At 42.1% G+C, this 23926-nt stretch overlaps 1 protein-coding gene and 1 long non-coding RNA gene across 3 annotated transcripts in view; one reads left to right on the top strand and one right to left on the bottom strand.

Annotated features, from left to right (window-relative positions):
* Nucleotides 1–10556: 10556 nt before the first annotated feature.
* LOC310743673 lies at nucleotides 10557–12236 on the bottom strand. 2 transcript variants are annotated; one of them, XR_014539162.1, is made up of 3 exons: nucleotides 12198–12236; nucleotides 10944–11079; nucleotides 10557–10640 (listed from the first exon to the last, which is right to left on the bottom strand). It is a non-coding gene; the product is annotated as an uncharacterized lncRNA (long non-coding RNA). The 2 variants fall into 2 exon arrangements; XR_014539163.1 differs by lacking the exon at nucleotides 12198–12236 and adding an exon at nucleotides 12032–12151.
* Nucleotides 12237–12432: 196 nt separating this feature from the next.
* The window catches only part of LOC310743372 (dynein axonemal heavy chain 11-like), a 219287-nt gene continuing 207793 nt past the window's right edge, over nucleotides 12433–23926 (top strand). The window contains exons 1-9 of the mRNA XM_083573553.1: nucleotides 12433–12759; nucleotides 13093–13217; nucleotides 13331–13523; nucleotides 15340–15444; nucleotides 18114–18506; nucleotides 19584–19916; nucleotides 21843–22097; nucleotides 22221–22390; nucleotides 23609–23828. Of these exons, the coding sequence (XP_083429679.1) occupies nucleotides 12727–12759; nucleotides 13093–13217; nucleotides 13331–13523; nucleotides 15340–15444; nucleotides 18114–18506; nucleotides 19584–19916; nucleotides 21843–22097; nucleotides 22221–22390; nucleotides 23609–23828 (1827 nt within the window). The 5' untranslated portion in view covers nucleotides 12433–12726. The remainder of the gene's footprint in view (nucleotides 12760–13092; nucleotides 13218–13330; nucleotides 13524–15339; nucleotides 15445–18113; nucleotides 18507–19583; nucleotides 19917–21842; nucleotides 22098–22220; nucleotides 22391–23608; nucleotides 23829–23926) is intronic.

Below are 23926 nucleotides of genomic sequence, written 5' to 3'. Positions count from 1 at the left end.
TGGAAAGCACTGGAAACTGCTTTAAAGGCAGCGGAGCTCAGAGCATGCATCGGAGCCACTCTGCCTATAGCACATCACTAGATCAATTGATTCATTGCGAACTGGTCCCAGCTGTGATTTAGCAGGTGCTGTTGCTTCATGACCTCCATCGCTTGGAGTAGCATACACGGGATAGGCCCCAGGGTTGCATGTCCTGTTTTTCACCCGCAGTACAGGTTCAGTCATTTAAATAAATGAGAAGCTGCATGGGTGGGAGAGAGGGGAGGACTGTGCAAATGGAATTCAGCTCATCCTCCTTTGGATCCAAGCCAATTGACTCTCTTTGCTTCAGAACTATTGTTTTTACTCATGCAAATTTGATTGATTGATTGATTGATTGATTGACTGAAACTCATACAATGAGTCAACTAAGATTTATTTAATCAGCTGACAGCTCTAGTTAAAAGGGGTCCTATCATATGCAAATACAAGGCAATCAACTGGGATAATGAAATTCTGGCCAGACTAGTTGATTATTGCACAATAATTAGACATACGCACTCACTTCTTAAATAAATGAAAAATGAAACAAATAACCCCATTTGTTTGTTTTAGCAGTGAAAATGAACAGGAATTCAAATGAAAAATTAATTTGTTTCTTACTTGTTTTGTTATTTTCGCATACTTTTCCAGTGGAATAATAATTAAAAAAAACCACACACCCTGAAAATATCCTGGAAAAGGCTGTACAGTTCACCAAAAGGTTACTGGGAGGGAGGAACGCAGTGTGATTTAGCTTACTTTTTACTTATGAAACTATCTGTAAACAACAACTCACAAGAAAAGTCAAGGCAGTAGGTAATAAAATCATTAAAATATTATAAAATTATAAAATTGACAGCTATTGTTATTATTAGTCATTAAAATTCTATACTGTTCTTCATCCAAAGACCACAGAGTGGCTTACAATATAAAAATGCAAAAATACATACCATAAAACAAACAAAAGCCAATAAGTCCCCCCTCCCCGCAGTTTGAAAGGCCATAGACTGTTTAATTAACCAAAGGCCTGGAAGAAGAGGAATGTTTTTCCTTGGTGCCTAAAGATACGTAATGAAGGTGTCAGGCGAGTTTCCTTGGGGAGAGCATTCCACAAGTGGGGAGCCACCACAGAAAAGGCCTGCACTTGGTTTGCCTGCCTCCAAACCTTTCGTGGAGGAGGCACATGAAGAAGCTTCTCAGATGATGATTGCAGAGTTTGGGGCGGTTTTTTGGGGGGGAGAGGCTGTCCTTGAGGTATTGTGGTCCTGAGCAGTTTAAGACTTTACAGGTCGAAACCAGCACTTTGAATTGGGCCCAGAAACCGTCGGCAGCCAGTGCAGTCAGACTAGGATTGGTGTATGCTTAAACCGTCTTGCCCCAGTGAGCAACCAGGCCACCAAATTCTTCACCAGCTGAAGTTTCTGAACCATCTTGAGAGGCAGCCTCATGTATAAGGTGTTGTAGCAATGTAACCTAGAGGTCTGCAGAACATACACCACATAAGTTAGGCTACCCCTGTCCAGACATTGGCGCAGCTGGGCCACCAGCCAAAACTGATGAGTTGTAGTCTAGCATCATGTTTCCCATGACTGGTCTAGAAGGTAGCAGAATGCCTAAGATTCTCATACAAATAGGATATGAAATACAGAAGCGGAAGAGCAGCTGGATTTCCCACTGAAAGCAACAGGAAGCTCATTAAAAAGTGTAACCTTGTAAATGGGAAACCTTTACCCTATCAAGGTGAAATTTGGCAGGTCTGATGTTTTGGAGAGGTACTATAATATCTGCAGATGTCATGCCATTTGGACGGAAAACACCAAGATTACAGGCAGCAGAATACTCTGCATCTCCCATTGAAATAAACAGAAAATGAAAATGGATGTGAATAATGAAAATGAACGGGTTACTTCCAAATTATTTATGACAATGACGGCAGAGCAAACAAGTGAACAGTGAAGAAAATGAAACAAGTGAAGTGACTAATTTGGGAGGGGGAGCATTTAATTGCATCCTTGTACATTTCCTTTGGTGACTTTTAGTCACAAAAAAAGCATCACCATAATCATTATTGAAATAGAATGATAAATAATTCCGGTCCACCAGAATCTGCCCTTGTGGCTTGGGGTCAAAAGGATGCTGGGAAATTGTCCCAGCAGTATAATACTGCAATTGGCTGAAATCTCATGTTAGATGAAGATTTCAAAATACAGCTTTAAAAATAATTTTCATTTGCTGGATCTTTTCTGCCGAAACAGGCTTTCTCATTTCTAATCCCTGAGGAGATCTTCACGATGGACCTGGAAGAGGGAATGGAAAAAATAAAGCAAACAATACAGACCTTCAGAATGTTCAAGAATACATTCTCTACGTGTCAAGAAAAGCTTGCTTGCGATCATAGAAATGATCACAGTGTGAAGCAGTGGGACTTTCCCTCTCACGTGGTGTTTTCTAGGATGGATAAGATCCTTCAGAGGTTGCTGCATATTGAGGTAGAATTTTTAATGTTTATGGTCAGTGTCCATTTAGACTGTTACAATTGGTCTTCAAAGCATATTTTAAATTTCATTTACAGGAATGATTGTATTTGATGTCACTGCTAATTAATCCTCTGGTCTCAGGGATTGGATTTACCTAGCCAAATACTTGCTCTTAACAGCCTCCCGTGCTGGATCTTCTCTACACATATTTCCGTACCCCATCCACAATATTTTGCCATCACTTGGCACACAAATACTGAAGTGCGTATTTTTGTTTCTGCTTCGTTTTTTCGTTCTTTTAAGATTTTAAAACAATAACTTTCATGCTACAGAACAGAGGACTTTAAGATGCTCTGGGTACATTTTTACAGAAAGGAGATGTGAAACCTTTCAATAATAAAGAACATAAATGTTAATGTACATAATTGATCATAAGATAGTGTGTTTTTGAATTTTCAAAATCCATTGTAAGGCTGGCTTAACAAAGGATTAAATGTTAGCATAGGCTTGTAAACCTTATAAGGTTTACAAATGTTCCTTAAGTCCTATCAGCTCCCTAACTTCTCTTTTGATTTAAAGGAGCTTTTTACATCAGCTACTGATTTTCTCAAGTTAGAAAAAATTGAGATTGGGGGCCTAAGAGGAAGGATTTTCAGCGAGGAGATTCACTGCATGAATGAAGAATTTCATGAAAGCTGGAAGGTCCTTCAAGAAAGTAAATATGACCCACTGGACTACAACAACCTGGTAAATATATTGTGAAAAAGGGCTCCCTGCTCCTCCTAGGGAACCCACATGTATATGGAAGCAGTGTGCTTTCCCCCAACATACACTTTTTAACTACATTGCAAAATTCAAAATAATGTCAACTGAAATGCAGCTGTCTGTTGAAATTAATATATTGGTTTGAGAAGTGTGTATTAAAACGTGAGCCACATGATTTTCTCTCTCATCTCTAAAACAGAGCACTGGATTTCAGTTGCTCCCCAATAAATGTGTAGCCCCTTTTGCTCCTGCCACTAGACCTGGGACAGTCCACCTTCTGCAACAACTGACCACTGCTTAGACAACTGCCTATTCTCATATACAGGCACAGGATGACCCTGGTGTCTGTAAAAACATGTCTGAACTGATGCCTGGGCTTACATGATTATTTTGGCATGGTGGGGATTCAGTTGAAAGAAATGAGTCAGTCATGCCATCTACACAAATATTTGCATCTCGTGTTAATGCTCATATTTCCTATGCAGGAATTTCTGTCTGACTACAAAAGATACATTCAGCAGATTAATGACTTTGATAACCGGTTGGGAACAATACTAAATTTTGCCTTTCAAGAGCCAAAGGGACTAGAATCAGTTTTCAAGGTAAGCATATTTGTTATATTTGTTTTCCACTAAGGCCCACATTTTGTATCTTACATTGGCAAGCATCAGATACTTGAGTGTATGGTACGGTTAATTCTGTTTTTTCCAAGCACAAATGATTTCAAAGGCTCTTGGTAAGACCAGTAAGAACTGCATTATAGAGACAGATTCAGCCCTTGACTTTTTAAACAGAAAATCCTAAAGCCGAACATTCAACACTCTTTGTTTGTTTGTTTTTAGTTTAGCTTTATTTTCCCAGGTCGTCTTTGCTGTTCCTCCCCACCCCACCCCACAACAAATGTTAGAATTAGTCTTTTCATTAAATGTTGAGAACCAGCTTCTGTTTCCTGTTCTCTTGTAATGTTAGGTACAAAAAGTCTGTTCTGTGCATCCATAGACTCTTTCTGTTACATAGACATCCATTTTGACCAGTATGAAATTGAACTGCTATAATAAGATGACCATTTACAAATAGAAAAGCTGAGGCAGAAGGAGTAAGATTTTCCAAAGTCCACCCAGTGAGTTCATGGCTGCACTGGATTTAAAGTCACGTTCCCTATATCCGAATTCAACCTTCTGCCCACTGTGAGAGATTGTGCCCATATTCTTTTAAGTTTTTCAAATAGTCAAAGACAAAAGCAAGCAGAACCATCATTTTTTTTAAAGCTATGAAGAAGAGATTTGGGGGCATTACAAAGAAGGGAGGGCGGTGAAATCTTAAACCATGAGGCCCTGTGCTTTTCAAGAGTTGTATGGGATTTAGCCACACAAATCCCATTATAGTCAATGGGGGTTATTTAAGTCAGTAGAAATTGTGTGCCTGTATCTTTTGCAAAACCTTCAAAAACCTAAAGGAAAGTGACAATCTGTACAGTGGAGGAAACCAAATATAAAGTATCGGAGAGAAGTATTACACATGAGAAAATTAGGAAAATATCTTACAAAATGGAAAAGCTGATGAAAAAGAGGGGTGTGGGGTGTGGGTGGTTGAATTGCTGAGTTAGGTAAGAATCTGAAAGAGAATTCATAGGGTTTCAGAAAATACAATTTCATCAAAAGCTGAAGGAAAATGAAAAGGAAGACAGCAGGTGTAATTGCTGTGAGGAACAGGTTCCTGCTGAGACAGGAGAGTTTTACCATCAGCTCTGTAAGAAAACATCCAAGCAAATACAATAAACATAGAAATAAATGTATCATGAAATCAAGAAGGTAGGACAAAAAGACTTGACATATGCACTGGAGAAGAGGCAGAGCAAAGGGTGAATAGGATGACAGTAGGAAAAGAGAAGTGAGAAAATTACATCTCCATGGTGCCCCACATGAACAGGGGAAGAGGACAAGCGAGAGGATAAGGATACTTATTATGGAACAGGAAGAGTATATTTATGAACAGACTGCGGAACACAGAACAAACTACATGAGAAATGTGTTGTTGGAGGACAGAAAAATGTTCCCCGAAGTTCAGTTTTCACCAAACGTAGGAGAATGCAACTACAAAATCAAAGTTTGAGAGTGATGTTTCTAGATGGCAGATTGTAACACTAAGGAACTTAGTTGAGGCTTGTTTCTCATACAGTGGTATCTCTGGTTACGAACTGAATTCGTTCCAGAGGTCCGTACTTAACCTGAAACCGTTCTTAACCTGAGGTACCACTTTAGCTAATGGGGCCTCCCGCTGCCGTTGCGCCGCCGCTGCACAATTTCTGTTCTCATCCTGAGGTAAAATTCTTAACCCGAGGTACTACTTCTGGGTTAGCGGAGTCTGTAACCTGAGGTATTTGTAACCCGAGGTGTTTGTAACCTGAGGTACCACTGTATTATGATTTACAATCACAGGAATGCTGCAGCCTGCTATAATTCTCCCAATAGATACTGTAATCTGGAGAAGTTTTATAAATATGATTGCTTGACAGAAATTCAGGAGCAGGCACCTCATGAGGGGAATTATTGCAACAATCTTGATTGCGGGAGTCGCCTTCAGAAATGTTTCTGTGACAGAAACTGAGATATAAGAAGCTGCCAAGTGATTTTCGTCCGAAAACCTAATAATGAGTTTATGGATCCCAAACCAGGTGAAAATCCAATGGAATTTAGAAGGCTGTTTCTTCATCCAATCCCTTGACCTGTTACAGTAGTCAGAAAAGGGTAGGATGCAGGCAGTGTCTCAGTACAATGTCAAACCAATTCATGCTTTTATAGCATTCTTTACAATCCCAAAGGAAAAGAAGCCCAAGATTTAAGCCTAGATTCCCTTATGAGCCTGTGCATTGACTATTCAAGGCCACTTACTCCCTCATAAATCACTGCCTGCACTGCCAGAAGGCACGTTCCAGAAGCACAGCACATTGTGATATTTTATTCTCAATATCTTTAAGTTTCTTTTTCTAAATGAATTCGCATAGGCCATTGACATATGGGACGTAATTTAGGGAAATGAAACAGTTTCTTTTTTAAAATTTTCCTAAATTACGTCCCATATGTCAACGACCCTTTTCCTAGCTCCATTCCAAGTTAGCTCTCCTAGAAAGATGGTCAGGATTCAGGAGAAGTCCCTCAGCTGTCACTCAAAACGGGCTCTCTGTCTCTTGGGGCGGACCGACTTTCATTAGCAGGATTGCTTCAGTTTCCCATGAAGTCCTCCTTCTGGCCAGGGACTTGGATATTAGGACAGCCAAGAGGAAGAGGCACAATTTCCTCTTCGTAATTCTTTGCATTTCCCAAGGCCAACTGCCAATTGAGGTCGCTCTGGCCAGATGCTACCCTGGAGAGCTATCTCGGGAGCATTCCTCTCCTTGCTGGCTTTCACAGCTTCTTGCTTGGTGACCTCAGTTCTTCAGCTTCTTCCTGGGCTCTTCTTCTGTTGCTGTTGTCACCACTGACCACCAGGTCACATTCTGGCCATACTGACTTGCCTCACTGCCCTTATATACCGGTACCATTTCAGTCAGGACATCCTGACCAGTGGTGTGCCTCGATCTCTGACAGTTCATTGGCCTGTAATGCTGGTCCAATGAGAGCCCGCAGAATGTTCCTAAACTGGCCTATCAAAACCTGACATTTTGAATGTCACTTTTCTAATATAAAAACCGAGAGGTCTAACTGAGAACCAGTAAGGCTTTGTAACTGTGATAAGTAAGCAAGAAGCTGTATTCAAAATAGCAGATTTCATTAGATCACCTCTCAGTTATATATGAACACAGCAATCTCACCCTCATAAGCATTCTTTATTTTTATATTTACAAATCATTTAAAAAATGTTTACCTCAGGCAATTTCTGATTCTCTATGGTCATGTCATTATAGATTGGCGGGACATGGGCGCTTGGATCCAAAGATTACACAGGATAAGGGCTCATCTGCACTATACATTTAAAGCAGTATCACACCACTTTAAACACTCGTGGTTTCCACTAAAGAATCATGGGAATTATAGTTTAAGTGTTGTTAGGATACCCATATTCCCTTCACAGAGCTACAGATCACCAAGTTCCCTGGGAAAAAGCATTGATTATTAAACCACTCTGGGAATTTTAGCTCTGTGGGGGCAATAGGGGGTCTCAGCACCCATAACAAACTACAGTTCCCAAAATTATTGGGATGGGGGGTATCATGACTGTTTAAAGTGGTATGATACTGCTTTAAATGCATAGTGGAGATGGGGTCCATGTCCCTGAGTACCTAGTCCTAGTAGCCCTTCAGGAATTATTATTCCCCATGCCGCCAGCAGCCCAATGAGTCCTGTTAAATGATGTTTGTGGGGAAATAGGATTTAAAAATCAGAATCCAGTATAGGAACACAATTATTTTAATAAGACTTCAGGCTGAAAAGGAGTTTGAGTCAAGCCCTCTCTGTGTCAGCTTCAACACTTTATCCAATAGTTTTGCTATATAGACTCCTCTTAGTTACAGGAGGCAAAAATGTGTTTATCTGAAATATCAGCTCAGTGGATGCTGAGAGCTTTGAAAGGGCAGGGATTTCAGTTGAATAAAAGTACTGTTTTTATAGGACTACGTGGGAGGCATATTCCTTGATTGTTTGGGTGAGATATTCGCATAATGGGCACGTTATAGAGCATAATTGTCTGTGAATCCAGATTGACAAATTTTGTAGCAAAAGGGGGGGAAAACAAAATAGGAACGACTAATAAAAAAAACACACCCAACAAAACAAACTGTAAAAGGCACACAACAGTTTGCCAGAAGGACAAACAGCAGGGGGATGCAGGTAAAGGCGCTTGAATTGATGCCAAAAATGGGAAGGCACAACAGAGATAAATAAAACACACAGCAAAGATGCAATATAATAAAATGCTGTAATTTGGGCTGCCAGCATGAGAGAGTAGACAGTTCACAATAGTAGGGAGTGAGTTAGCTTTTATGGGATATTTAACCACAACTGCCAGGAGAAGCTGCTGCTGTTCGTATTCAAATAAAGCAACCGTGCTATTGAGGAAAATGATATAAAATCACTTCTGTAAACTTTTTGGTTCCATTTGTTGAGTTTGCCCACGAGAGATCTGCATTTTACTTTTCGATGGCTGTGTTTCTTGACCTTGCACACAGAAGGCTCTTCAAAGAATTCAAAACGACAGCGCAATTGCTTGCTGTGTGTTCTCAATCTGTACAGTGACCTCTTAAGTACAATGCAGCACCCAGATTCCCCTCCCTCTCTGCGCTTCGCCATTCCTGCCTTAGGGTAGCAGCAGACCTTGGCACCTGAAATTTCAGTAGTGCCCTGTGTGGTGCGAAAATTCAGCTCCCCCTGCCTGTCTCACTCCACTGTAAGCATATTTGAGGTGTCCCTTATGGCGCCCCGAGTCTCTGCGCCCACCATGACTGTACTGGCCTCTGCTCAGGGCCTAGCTAGGCCTGTGTGAGGATGGAGATGCTTGAATAACTCTCTGGCTCCTATCCAAATTTGCAAATAGCTGTTTGGCATCCCCGCATGCCTAGTGATGTATGGAAGTGAGAGCTGGACCATAAAGAAGGCTGATCACCGAAGAATTCATGCTTTTGAATTCTGGTGCTGGAGGAGACTCTTGAGAGTCCCATGGATGGCAAGAAGATCAAACCTATCCATTCTGAAGGAAATCAACCCTGAGTGCTGACAGGAAGGAGAGATTCTGAAGCTGAGGCTCCAATACTTTGGCCACCTCATGAGAGGAGAAGACTCCCTGGAAAAGACCCTGATGTTGGGAAAGATGGAGGGCACAAGGAGAAGGGAACGAAAGAGGACAAGATGGTTGGACAGAGTTCTCGAAGCTACTAACATGAGTTTGACCAAACTGCGGGAGGCAGTGGAAGACAGGAGTGCCTGGCATGCTTTGGTCCATGGAGTCACAAAGCGTCGGACACGACTAAACGACTAAACAACAACATCCCCTCATGCCATTTTACCAGAAAAAAACACATCCACCCAAGCTGCTATTTTCACTGTGAGGAAAACCTATACATGAGCACATTTTCCCTAAGTGAACAAATAGCAGCTGGTAGAGGGGGTTTTTTGTGGGGAAATGGTACAGAACAAAAGAGCCCCCCCCACCTACCCTCCCCATGCCATCAGACCACCGAAGTGTCCCTATTTTCCAGGGATAGTCCCGGATTTACAGAAGCTGTCCAGGTTTCTGATTTGATCCCAGAATGTTCCAGTTTTCCTTAAGATGTCCCTATTTTCATTAGAGAAATGTTGGAGGATATGTGTAATAATAATAATAATAATAATAATAATAATAATAATAATAACAACAACAACAACAACAATAATAATAATAATAATAATAACTTATATCCCTCCTATCTTGCTGGGTTTCCCCAGCCACTCTGGGCAGCTCCCAACAGAACACTAAAAACAGAATAAAACTGCAGACGTTAAAAACTTCCCTAGATGTCTTCTAAAAGTCAGGTGGTTGTTTATTTCCTTGACATCTGATTGGAGGGCATTCCACAGGGTGGGCACCACCACCGAGAAGGCCCTCTGTCTGGTTCCCTGTAACTTGGCTTCTCGCAGTGAGGGAACCATCAGAAGGCCCTCGGCGCTGGACCTCAGTGTCTGGGCTGAATGATGGGGATGGAGCTGCTCCTTCAGGTATGGTCCCAGTCTATTTGCTAAAATTTAAAAGAGGCCAGATAGTTGTTCATAGTTCACACAACTCCATCATCATGTTTACTGTAACTCTTGACCTCGGAGAAACACTGCTGCAGGAAGCTATATAGAATCTGTAATTCGTGGATGGGAGAACTTTGGCTCTCTGAGTGTTGTTGGACTCCAAGTCACATCAGCCCCAGCAAGCATGGCCAAAAGTCAGGGATGATAGCAGCTGTGGGCCAAGACCATCTGGGGGGCACAGATTCCTCATTTCTACTGTAAGCAATCCTATTTGTACCTGAAACAGTAATCAGGGTTCAATGGCCGTCATATAACTTCTTTTATGTGTATCAAACAACTGCTCTTCCGTTTATCACTTACAAATTTAACAAATAAATAAAAATACTATGTGGGGGTGTTGGTTAATTTTGTTTGTTTGTTGTTATGGGATGCATTTTTGTGTTTTTATATTGTTAACCACTCTGTGATCTTCAGATGAAGGGGAGCATAGAAATTTAACGAATGATAGAATAAATAAATAAACAAAATACCAAGCAAATTGGGCTATCAATGAATTCAGGGATCAGAACTGAAACATTTAAGTATAGTCCAGAGGTCTCTTTCTGATCTGCTTTTTCCTTCTAGGTTTTCCTTTTTTAGAGATGCATTTCTTTCAGTCCCAGGTGAGGCCCTAAAAAAAATGAGAGGAGAATCTTGTTCTTTTAATAGCTGGTTTCTTGTGAAACACTCTACTAAACAGATTGTGGAGGAATGTAAAGACAAGAATTTAGTCATCAAAGTGATTTCACTTTAAACCCATACAATAATTTTACCTGAAATAATCTTTGAAGGCTAGCACATAAATGCCAATCTGTTAAAACAGAATATACAATACAGATAAAGAAATTATTCTGCCCTTTATAATTTTTATAAAACCACCTAAAATAGCATCTTTTAAAACAGAGATGAAAATTGACACAGGTGCTTCAGTTACCTTCTTTTTTAAAATTCAAGATTTTGCAGATATTTGGAAAACTTCTGGAAAGGCCTGTCATCTATTCTCATTTTTATCCAAACGTTGCTGTTCTTCTTTCAATGTTTGATGAGGAAATTACCTGCTGCAAGCAAATCTTTGACAATCAAATAGAAAAAGTGGGTAACAGTCTTTGGCATTCTAATTTATTATTTCGTGTTATTTACTTATTTACAGAGACATTAATTTTATTTTCTCCTTGGTGACTAGCTATTGTGTTGTCAAGAATAACCTCATTACTTTGTGTTTTAGTACAAACTGAAGGGGGAGGGGACACACTGAAAAAGTTTGTTTCTATGAATAGATTTCCAACTTATACAACTCTTGTCTGGCATATATATGGTAGGCACAGTGTCTGGAGGCAATTAGAATGCCCATAAGATTCTTTCCAATAATGTGCTTTTAGGTTGTGATGAATTGGGTAGCCCTCTTTCCATTGGGGTAAGTTTCAATAGGTTTCAGGATAGTGAGAAATGCTGGTGAACAGATTCCCCCCCCTTTTCTAACCTTCCCGCCTTATTTTGTTTTTACCATTGTATTTGTGTTGCCAGGACTGGCCCATCCATATGTTTAGGTGAGTCTACTGCCTTAGGCAGTAGAATCCACAGGGGCAGCCGATCCTGATGATGATCTTTTCCCCCCTGCTTGTTCCTGATGTAGATCTTCCCCTTCTTCCTTGGTGGGGAGGGGAGCAGCATTTTGGGGCCCCAATATCTTGCATCAACCCCAATCTTTGCATCCCCCGTGGTGGCTATGGCAGCAAAAGAACTTTTCTGAACATCTACAAAGTCATTCCAGGGACACCTCAGGGGGAGAGATATGCCAACAGCCTAGAGCTCAGGCATTTAAAAAATAATATTTATTTATTTTTATTTTTAAAAACTTGAGTAGAAGTAAAAGAAATGTTAAGAGAAACAGACAGTGTTCCCTTTTTCTTTTTCTTTCCAATTGTAATTGATAATTTTCAAAAAGCAAGCAGCTGGCTCAGAGCTTGGCTTGGGAGCCTTGTGTATACCACCTAGGAATAAGTGATATAAATGTAAACAAACCTTTATCCCAGGGGTGCCCATTTTTTTTTCAGAGAGGGCCAGATTTGATAAAGTGAGCATTCGTGAGGGCCGATCAAAGTTGCTGAGCTTTTTTTAAGATTGAAGTTTTACCCCAGGAAATAAACTGCCACAGGGATTAGGCCCCCAAAGGACTTGATTCTCATACCTGTTTGATGACAGAGCAACTCTAGCCCTGGAGCATCAGTTTCTTTATCAAGTCTGTGATGTAATATAGGCTTGTAAACTCACACAGCCGTCTGTGATGCTTAAGTGACTTCATTACTTCATCAGTCTTACAGCATTTATGGAAGGGGCGGGGAAGTTGCAGCCCTCTAGTGTTCTTGGGCTGCAGCTCATATTATGCTTGACCATTACCATACATTTCAACAAATATGTATGGTATTCTTTATCACAGCATAGGATTCTTAAAAGAATATTTACCATATTACTCCGATTATAAGACTAGGCTATTTTATCAAAATGTTTTGCTAAAAACTTAGGGTCATCTTATACACAGATAGTGGAGAGGTGGGGCGTGCGATTGGTGGCTGCCGCGAGCAGGATATTGTCCGTGGCATTTTTGTGGGTGATTTGGTGGATGCTGCAAGGTCCACTGCCTATTGGGTGCTGTGGCAATTGGGCGGGTGATTGGTGGTTGCTTTCAGCGAGCTTGCAGGTGATTGGTGGCTTCACTGATGTGCGTGCGATTGGCTGTTGCGTTCCTGCGGGTGAGTGATTTTCAGCCCAAAAAACGCTCAACAATTGGGCAATCTCCCCCCATTTTCTGTATTTGGAGTCCCCAAAAAGAGGGGGCGTTGTATACATGGGGGTGTCTTATACATGGAAAAGTACGGCAATAGCATGTATTCAGAAGGAAGGCTCGCTTATTCCCGCTGGGAATTTTAATTCTGCGTCAATCTGCTTAGAATTTGCAAACTAGAACCTGTTTCAGTGGGAGATTTTTGGATTCAGTTCCAATGGGATCATTTTTGAGTTTTATTGCAGGTTTTACTTATGGTGTATTGACAGTCCATCATCATAACAGTTTCTGTTTATTTAAGTTAAGGGATGGAGGCAATGCACTTCATAAAAACATGCCAGTGACTGCAGGCAATTTAAAATGGTCTCAGGAGTTACGAGAGAGACTGCTGAAGCACAGAACACATTTTAGGCGCATCAATCATCTGTAAGTATTGCTATAAAAATTGTACAATAGGGCTTAAACCACTTCCCAAATCACCTTCCACTGTGTACTTAGAAATGACATTGAGGAGGAGGAAATCCTTTTTCTCTCTCTAGGATTCTGCAGACAGAGGAAACCAATTTTGTCTTCCAAAAATGTGAGAAAATGTTGGAATTATTGGATAAACACGATGAGGAAATTTATACCACATGGGCACAAGATTTAAGCCACCTTTGTGAAGCACATCTCGGTCAACCAATTCTCAGATATGACGACTGTGGATTGTTTGAAGTAAACTTTAATGAAAGGGTAAAGTAGACAACTTGTTCTTTACTGTTGTTGTTTAGTCATTTAGTTGTGTCCGACTCTTTGTGACCCCATGGACCAGAGCACGCCAGGCACTCCTGTCTTCCACTGCCTCCCGCAGTTTGGTCAAACTCATGCTGGTAGCTTCGAGAACACTGTCCAACCATCTCGTCCTCTGTCGTCCCCTTCTCCTTGTGCCCTCCATCTTTCCCAACATCAGGGTCTTTTCCAGGGAGTCTCCTTTCTCATGAGGTGGCCAAAGTATGGGAGCCTCAACTTCACGATCTGTCCTTCCAGGGAGCACTCAGGGCTGATTTCATTCAGAATGGATCGGTTTGATCTTCTTGAAGTCCATGGGACTCTCAAGAGTCTCCTCCAGCACCATAATTCAAAAGCATCAATTCTTTGGCGATCAGCCTTCTTTATGGTCCAGCTCTCACTTCCATACATCACTACTGGGAAAACCATAACTTTAACTATACGGACCTTTGTCAATTAAACCAGTGGTGGGGAACCTTTCTGAGGTGGAGGGTCGCAATTCCGTTTTGAGGAGCTGCATGCATGGTGTGGGCGGGGCCAGAGGCAAAAGTGGGTGTAGCAACAGATTTTAGCTTTGTACAGTAGAATGCATCTGAACCACGCAAAAGCCAGAAGTTTCTACCCCTGTACCCCTCTCCATCCTATACCCCAGAAAGCAAAATACATCATTGCAGTTCAATAACACATCCCAACCATCAAAAGCACTTAAAGAAGCGCGAATCCAGGGCTAATGAGGGGTATTACAAAGGCCAGATTGAGAGGCATGGAAGACTGCATTTGGCATCAACTCACACCAGGGTGTGGGGACACGGGTGGCCCTGTGAGTTAAACCACAGAGCCTAGGACTTGCTGATCAGAAGATTGGCGGTTCGAATCCCCGCGACGGGGTGAGCTCCCGTTGCTCGGTCCCTGCTTCTGCCAACCTAGCAGTTCGAAAGCACGTCAAAGTGCAAGTAGATAAATAGGTACCGCTCTGGCGGGAAGGTAAACGGCTATTCCGTGCGCTGCTCTGGTTCGCCAGAAGCAGCTTAGTCATGCTGGCCACATGACCCGGAAGCTGTACGCCAGCTCCCTTGGCCAGTAAAGCGAGATGAGCACCGCAACCCCAGAGTCGGTCACGACTGGACGTAATGGTCAGGGGTTCCTTTACCTTTACCTTTACCACACTAGGGTGAATCATTTTTCAGTCATTATGAACTTTCATTATGGGCTTCAGGGGACAGGCAGGAAGACTGGGACGTCAGGGAATGATGATCAGGGCTTTTTTTCAGCCAGAACTCAGTTCCAGCATCTCTCAGGTGGGCACCAATTCACAGTGAATTCTGGCACCTCTTTTTCTAGAAAAATAGCATTGATGATTATCACAACCTTCAGTCTGGTGAGGAGCCTCAGAATTATTTGCACTCATGATTCTGAGCCCTCTCCTGGGCCCATAGGAAATACTGGTGCGTGGTCGATGGCCATTACTCCCCTACTTCCTGTTGCTTATATTCTCCTGCAAGGGTTACAGGGTTCCTGCAACCATCAGCAATGCCTGGAGTCTTGCCTTCACACAAGTTAGACTTAAAAGAAAACTAAAAACCAAAAACCCAATAAACAAAAACCCAACACCACTAGTAATACAGTTATGCTCATAGAGCACCTGGAGGATCTGTCTGGTATCTGAACTAAAATATCCAATGGTACACCTGGAAGGAAGTTGCACGGGTGTCCTTGAAGCGAGGTAGTTTTGAAGAAGCTTCTTGCAACATGACAAAATCATTTACATCTTCTCCTGCAGCTCTCTGCCGTCCTCAGGGAAGTGAAATACCTTGAGGTTTTAAAACACCCTGATATACCTGAGGTTGCCATGCAATTGTATTCCAAGAGAGAAACCCTTTACAAGGTAAATAGAAGCGATTCCGTATGAAAGATGTGTGCGAATATAAAGAAATGGAAGAAAATTGACATAACTGCAGTAATCTGTTTGAGTCTTCAACTATCTAAACCAAAAGCAAAGAGTGCACAACTATTTTTTCCTAATTATTTTGTCAGCTGGATGGTTGTTATATTGTAGTTTGTAGTTAATCTTGTATTTCAGTCTTACTGCACGCATATGTGTTCCTTTGAATACAAAGGGCCCTCTTCTCTTCTCTGTTGAATTAGTTGGCGGTTCTATTGACAGCAAAATAGCAGTGTTCAAATTACAAAGGGGGCGGGAGGACCGAACACTTCAACTACATTTAGGGTCTCCACACTTTCCTTTTCTCTAAAGGTACTGGAGAAAAGAACCTGGGGGTGGGGGAAGGCCCCTTTATTCCTCTCTCATTCCTCCTATAAAAGCACTGGTAGGAAAATGGGCTTCTCAGACCAAGAATTCACGGAAGGTGGGAGAGCTTGCAGATGTCTTAATGGACTGTGGGATTCTTTGCCATCACAAACTCAAATGTTATCCAGTAGGGTTGTGTTTGGAATAGCAGCTTCCTCCAGTGCTGAGAATGCAATCTGGTGCTGAACTGGAAGTATAGACACCAATGAGAACTTGTTCCTTGTGCTTGTGTGGACAAAAAGGACCAAAACCATGTACAGGATTGGCTCAGTGATGCATGTAGAACACTGTTTTCCAAACTTGGGTCTCCAGCTGTTTTTGGACTACAGGTCCCATCATCCCTAGCTAGCAAGACCAGCTGTGAAGGATAATGGGAATTGTAGTCCAAAAACAGCTGGAGACCCAAGTTTGGGAAACACTGATGTAGAACATGAGAGAGGTAGAGGTGCCACATCCCAGCAGGAGGAGGAAATGGAGGCACAACCAATCCTTGGAACACCTATCACTACTGCTGCAACTTCTCCTCTTCTGCACAGTCGCAACCTGCTTACTTGTCCTCTCTAAGCAAGTGAGCACTGGCCTGAAGGAGGCCAAGCAGTACCTTTCACTTGCTTTGAACCAGGGCACCTGTGTGGATTGGGCCTAAGGAGACAGGGCAATAGAATGGGCAACAGTGACAGCAGCAAGGATGAAGAGGAGAGCCCACTCAAGGAGGGACAACTTGCTGAGGGGCCTACCAAAACATGGAGTAGGGACTGACAGTGTTAGGTGGGGGATTGGTGTGAAAATTCTTGGCATCCCCTGTAGAGATCAGATGACTGGGCTCAGTACATCCCAATGTGGTTACACTAAATTGGGACATTTCTCCTCCTGCTTCCTGCTTCTAGAAGAGCCTGGGACATGGTGGTGTAATGATGGGCTAGCTATTTGATTGGCCACTTGAAATGGGTGTAGGTTGGCCTGTTTCTAAGCACCACATACTCACACAACAATGGAAAAGTTGGAACAGCAATTGACAGTCCAGTTGAGAGATCTTCTTTGCTACCCAGTACTTACAAAAATAAATAAATACATACATAAAGGTCACATGAAATCAGGGGAAGGGTTAAAATAATGGTGGCCCTTCGGGAGGGCTGTCTGAGACTGCTCAGTCAGTAAGTAGAGCATGAGACTCTTAATCTCAAGGTCATGAGCTCAAGCCCCAAGTTGGGCAAAAGATGTCTGCATTACAGGAAGTTGGACTAGATCAGGCTTCCTCAAACTTGGCCCTCCAGATGTTTTTGGCCTACAACTCCCATGATCCCTAGCTAGCAGGACCAGTGGTCAGGGATGATGGGAATTGTAGTCTCAAAACATCTGGAGGGCCGAGGTTGAGGAAGCCTGGACTAGATGACTCTCGTGGTCCCTTCCAACTCTACGTTCATAAGATTCTATAATCTATACCTCCATGCTTGCGGCCACACTAACTTTAAACATGCAAGTCAGCATGGAGACCATAACTGTGTGTGTGTGTGTGTTTAAAAAATCATATTAAAGATTTCCCTCTTAGAAAGCATAGGTCCAAGGTTTGGGGGTTTGGTTTTTTGTTTTTTTTTTTGCTTTCTTCAACGCTTTCCCCCGGTGAAATCCATTCTTTACCAATAAATTGCAGCAAACATCCATCGACAGAAAAACCTGATTAACTTTTTCTCCAATTCAGCTGTTAATCATGGGATTCCTCGGGGGAAAGTAGCTGGACAAATGTGGATAAGCCCCTTGTCTCGTACAGCTCTGTTCCTTCCATTGGAAGGAATGGATCAGTCTTCACATGCAAGGGCTCTGAGTATACTCGGGGCCTTCTGGCGGTTCCCTCATTGCGAGAAGCAAAGCTACAGGGAACCAGGCAGAGGGCCTTCTCGGTAGTGGCGCCCGCCCTGTGGAATGCCCTCCCATCAGATGTCAAAGCGATAAATAACTATCTGACATTCAGAAGACATCTTAAGTTCAGGGAAGTTTTTAATGTGTGGTATTTTAGTGTATTTTTGGTTTCTATGGAAGCCGCCCAGAGTGGCTGGGGAAACCCAGCCAGATGGGTGGGGTACAAATAATAAATTATTATTATTATTATACTTCTGATGGTAGAGAGATCTCTAAATTATGACGAATGATTCACTCTACGTCTCCATTAAATCACCATTGAATAATAGACACTATTATTATTATTATTATTATTATTATTATTATTATTATTATTATTTTCCCCTCAGTACATTGGGAATTTAAATTTAATCACCAGGCAATATAACCAGTTGCAGAGGACAATTCTGCCTGAGGAAGCAGAGCTCATAGCGCATGAGATTGGGAGAATCGACCAACAGTTGAAGCCTGCTTTCGACACACTGACTTGGCAAAATGAGAGACTGTGGGACTATATCGAAGAAACCAGGGAACTCGTTGAAAACATAGGCAGCAGGCTCCAGAAAGCCAAGGAGAATGTGGGGTTGATCCAGAACCTGCTGCATAGACTGAGTGAAACTTCGTTCCTCGTGCGGAAAACTGGTGTCGCTTGTCCACTGCTGTGCCTTGATAACAATGAAAGAATGTGCCAGCTATATGGATCAGTGCAAGAGATGAGCACCAGGATCCACCAATTGGTTCAGGTAATATGTAATTTATTGCCCCCCCCACACCCTCCAGAAAATTCCCAGAAAAATTTATTTATTTTGTGGAAAACAATTAGACCACCTTGTTTTTAACTTTTGACTTTGATTGATAATTTTAATGTCTATTTTATTTAAACTGCTTAGAGGGTTTTTATGATTAAGTGATATACAAATTATGTTAAACATAAATAAATGAACTCTCTGGAGGGCCACAGGTTTCCCATTCCTGCCCTAGAATGAAGTATGCAGATCAGAAAGTTGGTTTACTTAGCATGGTGTGAAGGGTGTTAAAATCCTGCCAGGAAGTTCATTGTGTGTCCATGGAGAAGTCATAGTTTCTCAGCCTAGCCTAGTTTGCAGGGCTGCTTAAATGAGTTTAAATGAAAGTATTACAACCATCTGAGTGGACAAATAATTGTAAACATCTCCGTGATCCTCAGGTAAATGGCGGTATAGAATTTTAATTAATAAATAAATTATAAATAAATTACAATAAGTAAATTGGATTCCCATTCCTTTCCCCCCTTCGTCATCTGGTTTACCCTCCTGTAATCACATATTAGGGCTTTCATGTTAGCAGTGATGGCCAAACTTGGCCCTCCAGCTGTTTTGGGACTACAATTCCCATCATCCCTGACCACTGGTCCTGTTAGCTAGGGATGATGGGAGTTGTAGTCCCAAAACAGCTGGAGGGCCAAGTTTGGCCATCATTGATGCTAGGATGAGATTTGCTCACCAAATCACAGAGACAGAGGTGCTGCTGGAAACAAGGTAAATGAGAGACGCTATAGCATGTACAGCTTGCATAGCCTCTGTAGCTCTCAGACTTCCTGCGTTGGTGTTGTCCTTTATTTTAGAGCATTGTTCAATGGACACTTGAGTGATCAGGCAGGCAATTATGTTGTAAATAGCGGGGACCTTTTCCTCCTTGAAAGAAAGGGGGGGAAAGGAAATGGGAAAAAGAGTTGTCTTTCACTTTTGAAGAAGTTAATTAATTGGAATAGGGGAAATTCTGTGTTGGGGAGTGGAATTTTAAATTTTGCAGCTCATTTTCGGGCAAATTGCTTTCTCCAGGAGAATCAGAACTTGCTTCAGGCAGATCCCCTTTCTGATGAATGGAAAGCCTACATTGAATACATAGACCACATGATTTCAGATGGACTGTTTCAAGCTATCAAGTGTTCTCTTCAGTATCTGGTTGAAAACACCGAGACAACCTCAAAACCTACTCCCTTATTTGAAGCGCAGCTCATCCTTAACAACAATGAAATGACTTTTAAACCTTCTTTGGAGCATACTGTCAACGGCAATTTTTCCGACATCGTGGAGGACCTAATCCAGAACATCTACCTGATTGCATCAAATATAAACAGAGTTGCTAAGCATCTTGGATATAACACTTATCAGGTATAATCACCAATGTATCTATTATCTTTTTCTTTCACCACTGAATATTTTAAACAGCCATTTCAACTAAGGTTATATTGTCCATCCAATTGACTGAATAATAGTCTTTGGCTTTGTTCTACCTTTGATGAATCAGGCCTATGATGCTATGGTTTGGCCAATATGACACCGCTGGCATCCATTAAAAATAAAACAAAATGGTAAACTCTGTTTTGGGAGACACCCAGAAAAGTGGGTTGTACTAATGGTAATGTGTGTTTGAATCAAACATGATGTGACTATAAGCAAGATTTTGAAAAAAATGTGCTTGCAACCAACCCCATCTCTTTGCTCACAGAAAGCAGCTGGGACCACATCTCAGGGCAATGGGTTTTAACCCTTTTCTACCACATTTTCCTCGCTGAAAATTGCTCCTCCCCTTGAAGTAGCTTCAGGTGGGAAAAAGGTTAAAGTCCCCCTGCTATATGATTCCAGTCTGAATTGGGGATCCCCCACAGCTGCTTTTTGTAAACAAAGAGACATGGGCATGCACAAATACATATTCAAAACCATGCCTAAAATTGTCTGGTTTTATTATTTGGGGTGGGGGTGGGGACCTAGACAACAATACCTAAAGGCTCTCAGTGGCCTCTGATAGCAGGGCCCGAAAGGATGAGGGTTGCAGTTCAGCAACATCTCAGATCTGGAGGACACCGTGTTGGCTACCCCAGTCTAAATGATGGTGGAGACAAGTTATCCAACAACAGCTAAAGGGCATATAGTTTGAAGGCATGTAGGCTCTTTTGCTGGTTATGCTGAACAAATGTAGGAGGTAAGGCCAAAGTCAAATGGGAACAATTCCATTTCCTTACCTATGCATGCTCATAATATGTGAAGAAGTTTGGAATATTTTTCAGACTTAAAAAGTGTGTGTGTGTGTGTGTGTGTGTGTGCGTGTGTGTGTGTGTAATTGTGAACACATCCAGACACACTAATTAGTCTTGCATTTATTGAAAGCCTTTGACTCACATCTCATTGGTATATACCTTAGGGGCAGGGCATCATTTTCTCTCCATCGAATTTTAGCTCTCTTTTTTTTGCCACTTAGAAACAGCTTGCCATGGCAACAGCATTTTGGATTATGTGAGTAGTCACATCTGAAATCGCACGCCAAAGGATTCTTGGGGCTGAGAGCCTAGACTGGAATCTTAAAAAAGATTTGCAGTGTGGCCTCTGACACTTGTTTCGTAATGTAATTATTTGTGCGCAATCCTATGTGTGTCTCCTCAGAAGTAAGCCCCATTGAGTTAAGTGGGACTTATTTCTGGGTGAGTATAGGAATGCAGCCTAAGGCATATTTCAGCTTAGTGTAAAGTAAAAGGCAAAGGTAAATGACCCCTGGACGGTTAAGTCCAGTCAAATGGGGTGTGGTGCTCATCTCACTTCAGACCGAGGGAGCCGGCATTTGTCCACAGACAGCTTTCTGGTTCATGTGGCCAGCAGGACTAAAACCGCTTCTGGCACAACAGGACACTGTGATGGAAGCCAGAGTATGTGTTTGTAAACCATGAGATTAGTTTACAGTGGTACCTCGGGTTACATACGCTTCAGGTTACACACTCTGCTAACCCAGAAATAGTGCTTCAGGTTAAGAACTTTGCTTCAGGATATGAACAGAAATCGTGCTCCGGCAGTGCGGCGGCAGCAGGAGGCCTCATTAGCTAAAGTGGTGCTTCAGGTTAAGAACAGTTTCAGGTTAAGAACGGACCTCCGGAACGAATTAAGTACTTAACCCGAGGTACCACTGTATATACTTGCAGTTGTCCTGGGGCCTTGCTGCAGTCTCTCTCTCTCTCTCTCTCTCTCTCTCTCTCTCTCTCTCTCTCTCTCTGTCTCTCTCTCAAAAAGCATTGAACCAACTCTATCTGGTTTTATTTTCACATTTAGGATGATGTGGACCAGATGGATACACTGGATAAAATGCACGGGGAAATCATGGCCAGGGTGCACTCGGTCATTGTTAATGTTCAGGAATATCAAAGCTACTTTAGGAAATACAGCCACTTATGGATGGATGATAAAGCCAAATTTATGAAGCAGCTCCTTCTCCATGGACGATTTCTCCGTACTGAAGAGCTGGAATTATATGCAGACTATGAACTTCAGAAATGCTCCCCACAGTTAAATCACTTTAAACAACAGGTACTTTGTCATTTTTAAAGGTCTTTTCATCTGCCTCTGTTAGTTGTGTTCCATTAAGCTATTTACACGATTTTGCTCTTCTAATTAAAACACCAGAATTTTAATCACATCTTGTTCTTTAAGATCAGCATTTATGAAGCCCTGCATGAAGAAGTAAGCAAGTTTGAAAACCAGAAGATTTTTAATGGCTGGTTTCAGGTGGATATTAAGCCTTTCAAGATAGCTGTGATGAATGTTATTAAAAAATGGAGCTGGATGTTTCAGGAGCATCTGCTCAACTACGTAGCCCAAAGGTAAGCCATCTTTGATGTCTTTTAAAAAGGCTTTTGAATTCTACATCTTTTGAAACGGGGGTGGAACTGTGCTCGTTTCGTGAAATATTGAGTAGGAGAGAAACAAGGCCATGGAGCATCACCAAAGCCAAACAAGAACCACCATAAAGAGTTTGATCCCAGCAAAGCAGAATCGCAGATGATCTTGTACAAAGGACTTGCTCTGCTGAATGGTCCTTAAATATGTCCTTTTGTGGGTTAATTGCAGTGAAGAAGAAGCAGGGGTCTGCTGCTGGCACCAGCCTTGACGTTGTGCAGCTTCCCTGGCCACACCTCTGATGTGGAGTGTGGATGTCTGCAGGAGGCAAGGATATATACACACAGACTTCCATATGAGCCAGAACCCCAATTATGTAGTGATGTATGGAAGTGAGAGCTGGAGCATAAAGAAGGCTGATAGCCAAAGAATTGATGCTTTTGAATTATGGTGCTGGAGGAGACTCTTGAGAGTCCCATGGACTGCAAGAAGATCAAACCTATCCATTCTGAAGGAAATCAGCCCTGAGTGTTCACTGGAAGGACAGATCCTGAAGCTGAGACTTCAATACTTTGGCCACCTCATGAGAAGAGAAGACTCCCTGGAAAAGACCCTGATGTTGGGAAAGATGGAGGACAGGATGGTTGGACAGTGTTCTCGAAGCTACCAGCATGAGTTTGACCAAACTGTGGGAGGCAGTGGAAGACAGGAGTGCCTGGCGTGCTCTGGTCCATGGGGCCACAAAGAGTCGGACACGACTAAACGACTAAACAACAACAACCAACTGTTGTGGAAGGCTGCATGTCAGTGGAAAACCCTGTGCGCTGAGCCAATGAACATGCAGATAGAAGCTTCACACTGGGGAACCTCAAGACCAGGAGCCAAAGGTGGCACCTCTAGAGACTCTTTCCAGGCCTATACTCCACACACACCTCATGCCACAGTGTCTCTGCCCAGGCAACACCTCCTGCCAGCCCTGCTCTGTTCCTTCTTTGAGTATTTTTGCTTGGCTAGCATGTACTCTAGAGTTGTGATAGTGCTTCTTATTTGCCTGGAGGATGGGGGATGCGTGTGGAGGGGTGTAGAACAGCTGAATGGACGTGTGCACATGGGTCTGGAAAGGTCCTTAAAAGTATAATGAAGTTCTGTGAAAGCAGCAAACTCAGTACGCGTTAGTTGCTGACATCATAACCTTGTTCTAGCATTACAGAATTAGCCAAGTTCATCCATGAAACGGAAAAAGGGTTAGCTAAGAAAGTGAATGAAGGAGATTACGCGCTTCTGGTTGAAATAATGGGACACCTCATGGCTATCCGTGACCGACAATCCATTGAAGATATTTTCAAGCCTCTAAAATCCACGGCTGAATTGCTGCGAAGCTATGGGCAACAGCTACCAGAGCAGATTTACACAGAACTTGAGGTAAAAATTCAACTGCTGTTGTATCTGCTGAGTTTCAATAATAATAATAATAATAATAATAATAATAATAATAATAATAATAAAAAAAAAAAATAAAT

The sequence above is a fragment of the Podarcis filfolensis genome (genome assembly GCF_964270895.1).
Source record: "Podarcis filfolensis genome assembly, chromosome: 1".
Lineage (NCBI taxonomy): Eukaryota > Metazoa > Chordata > Lepidosauria > Squamata > Lacertidae > Podarcis > Podarcis filfolensis.
The sequence above is the reverse complement of the archived record's forward strand: the minus strand, read 5'-3'. Positions and strand labels throughout refer to the sequence as shown.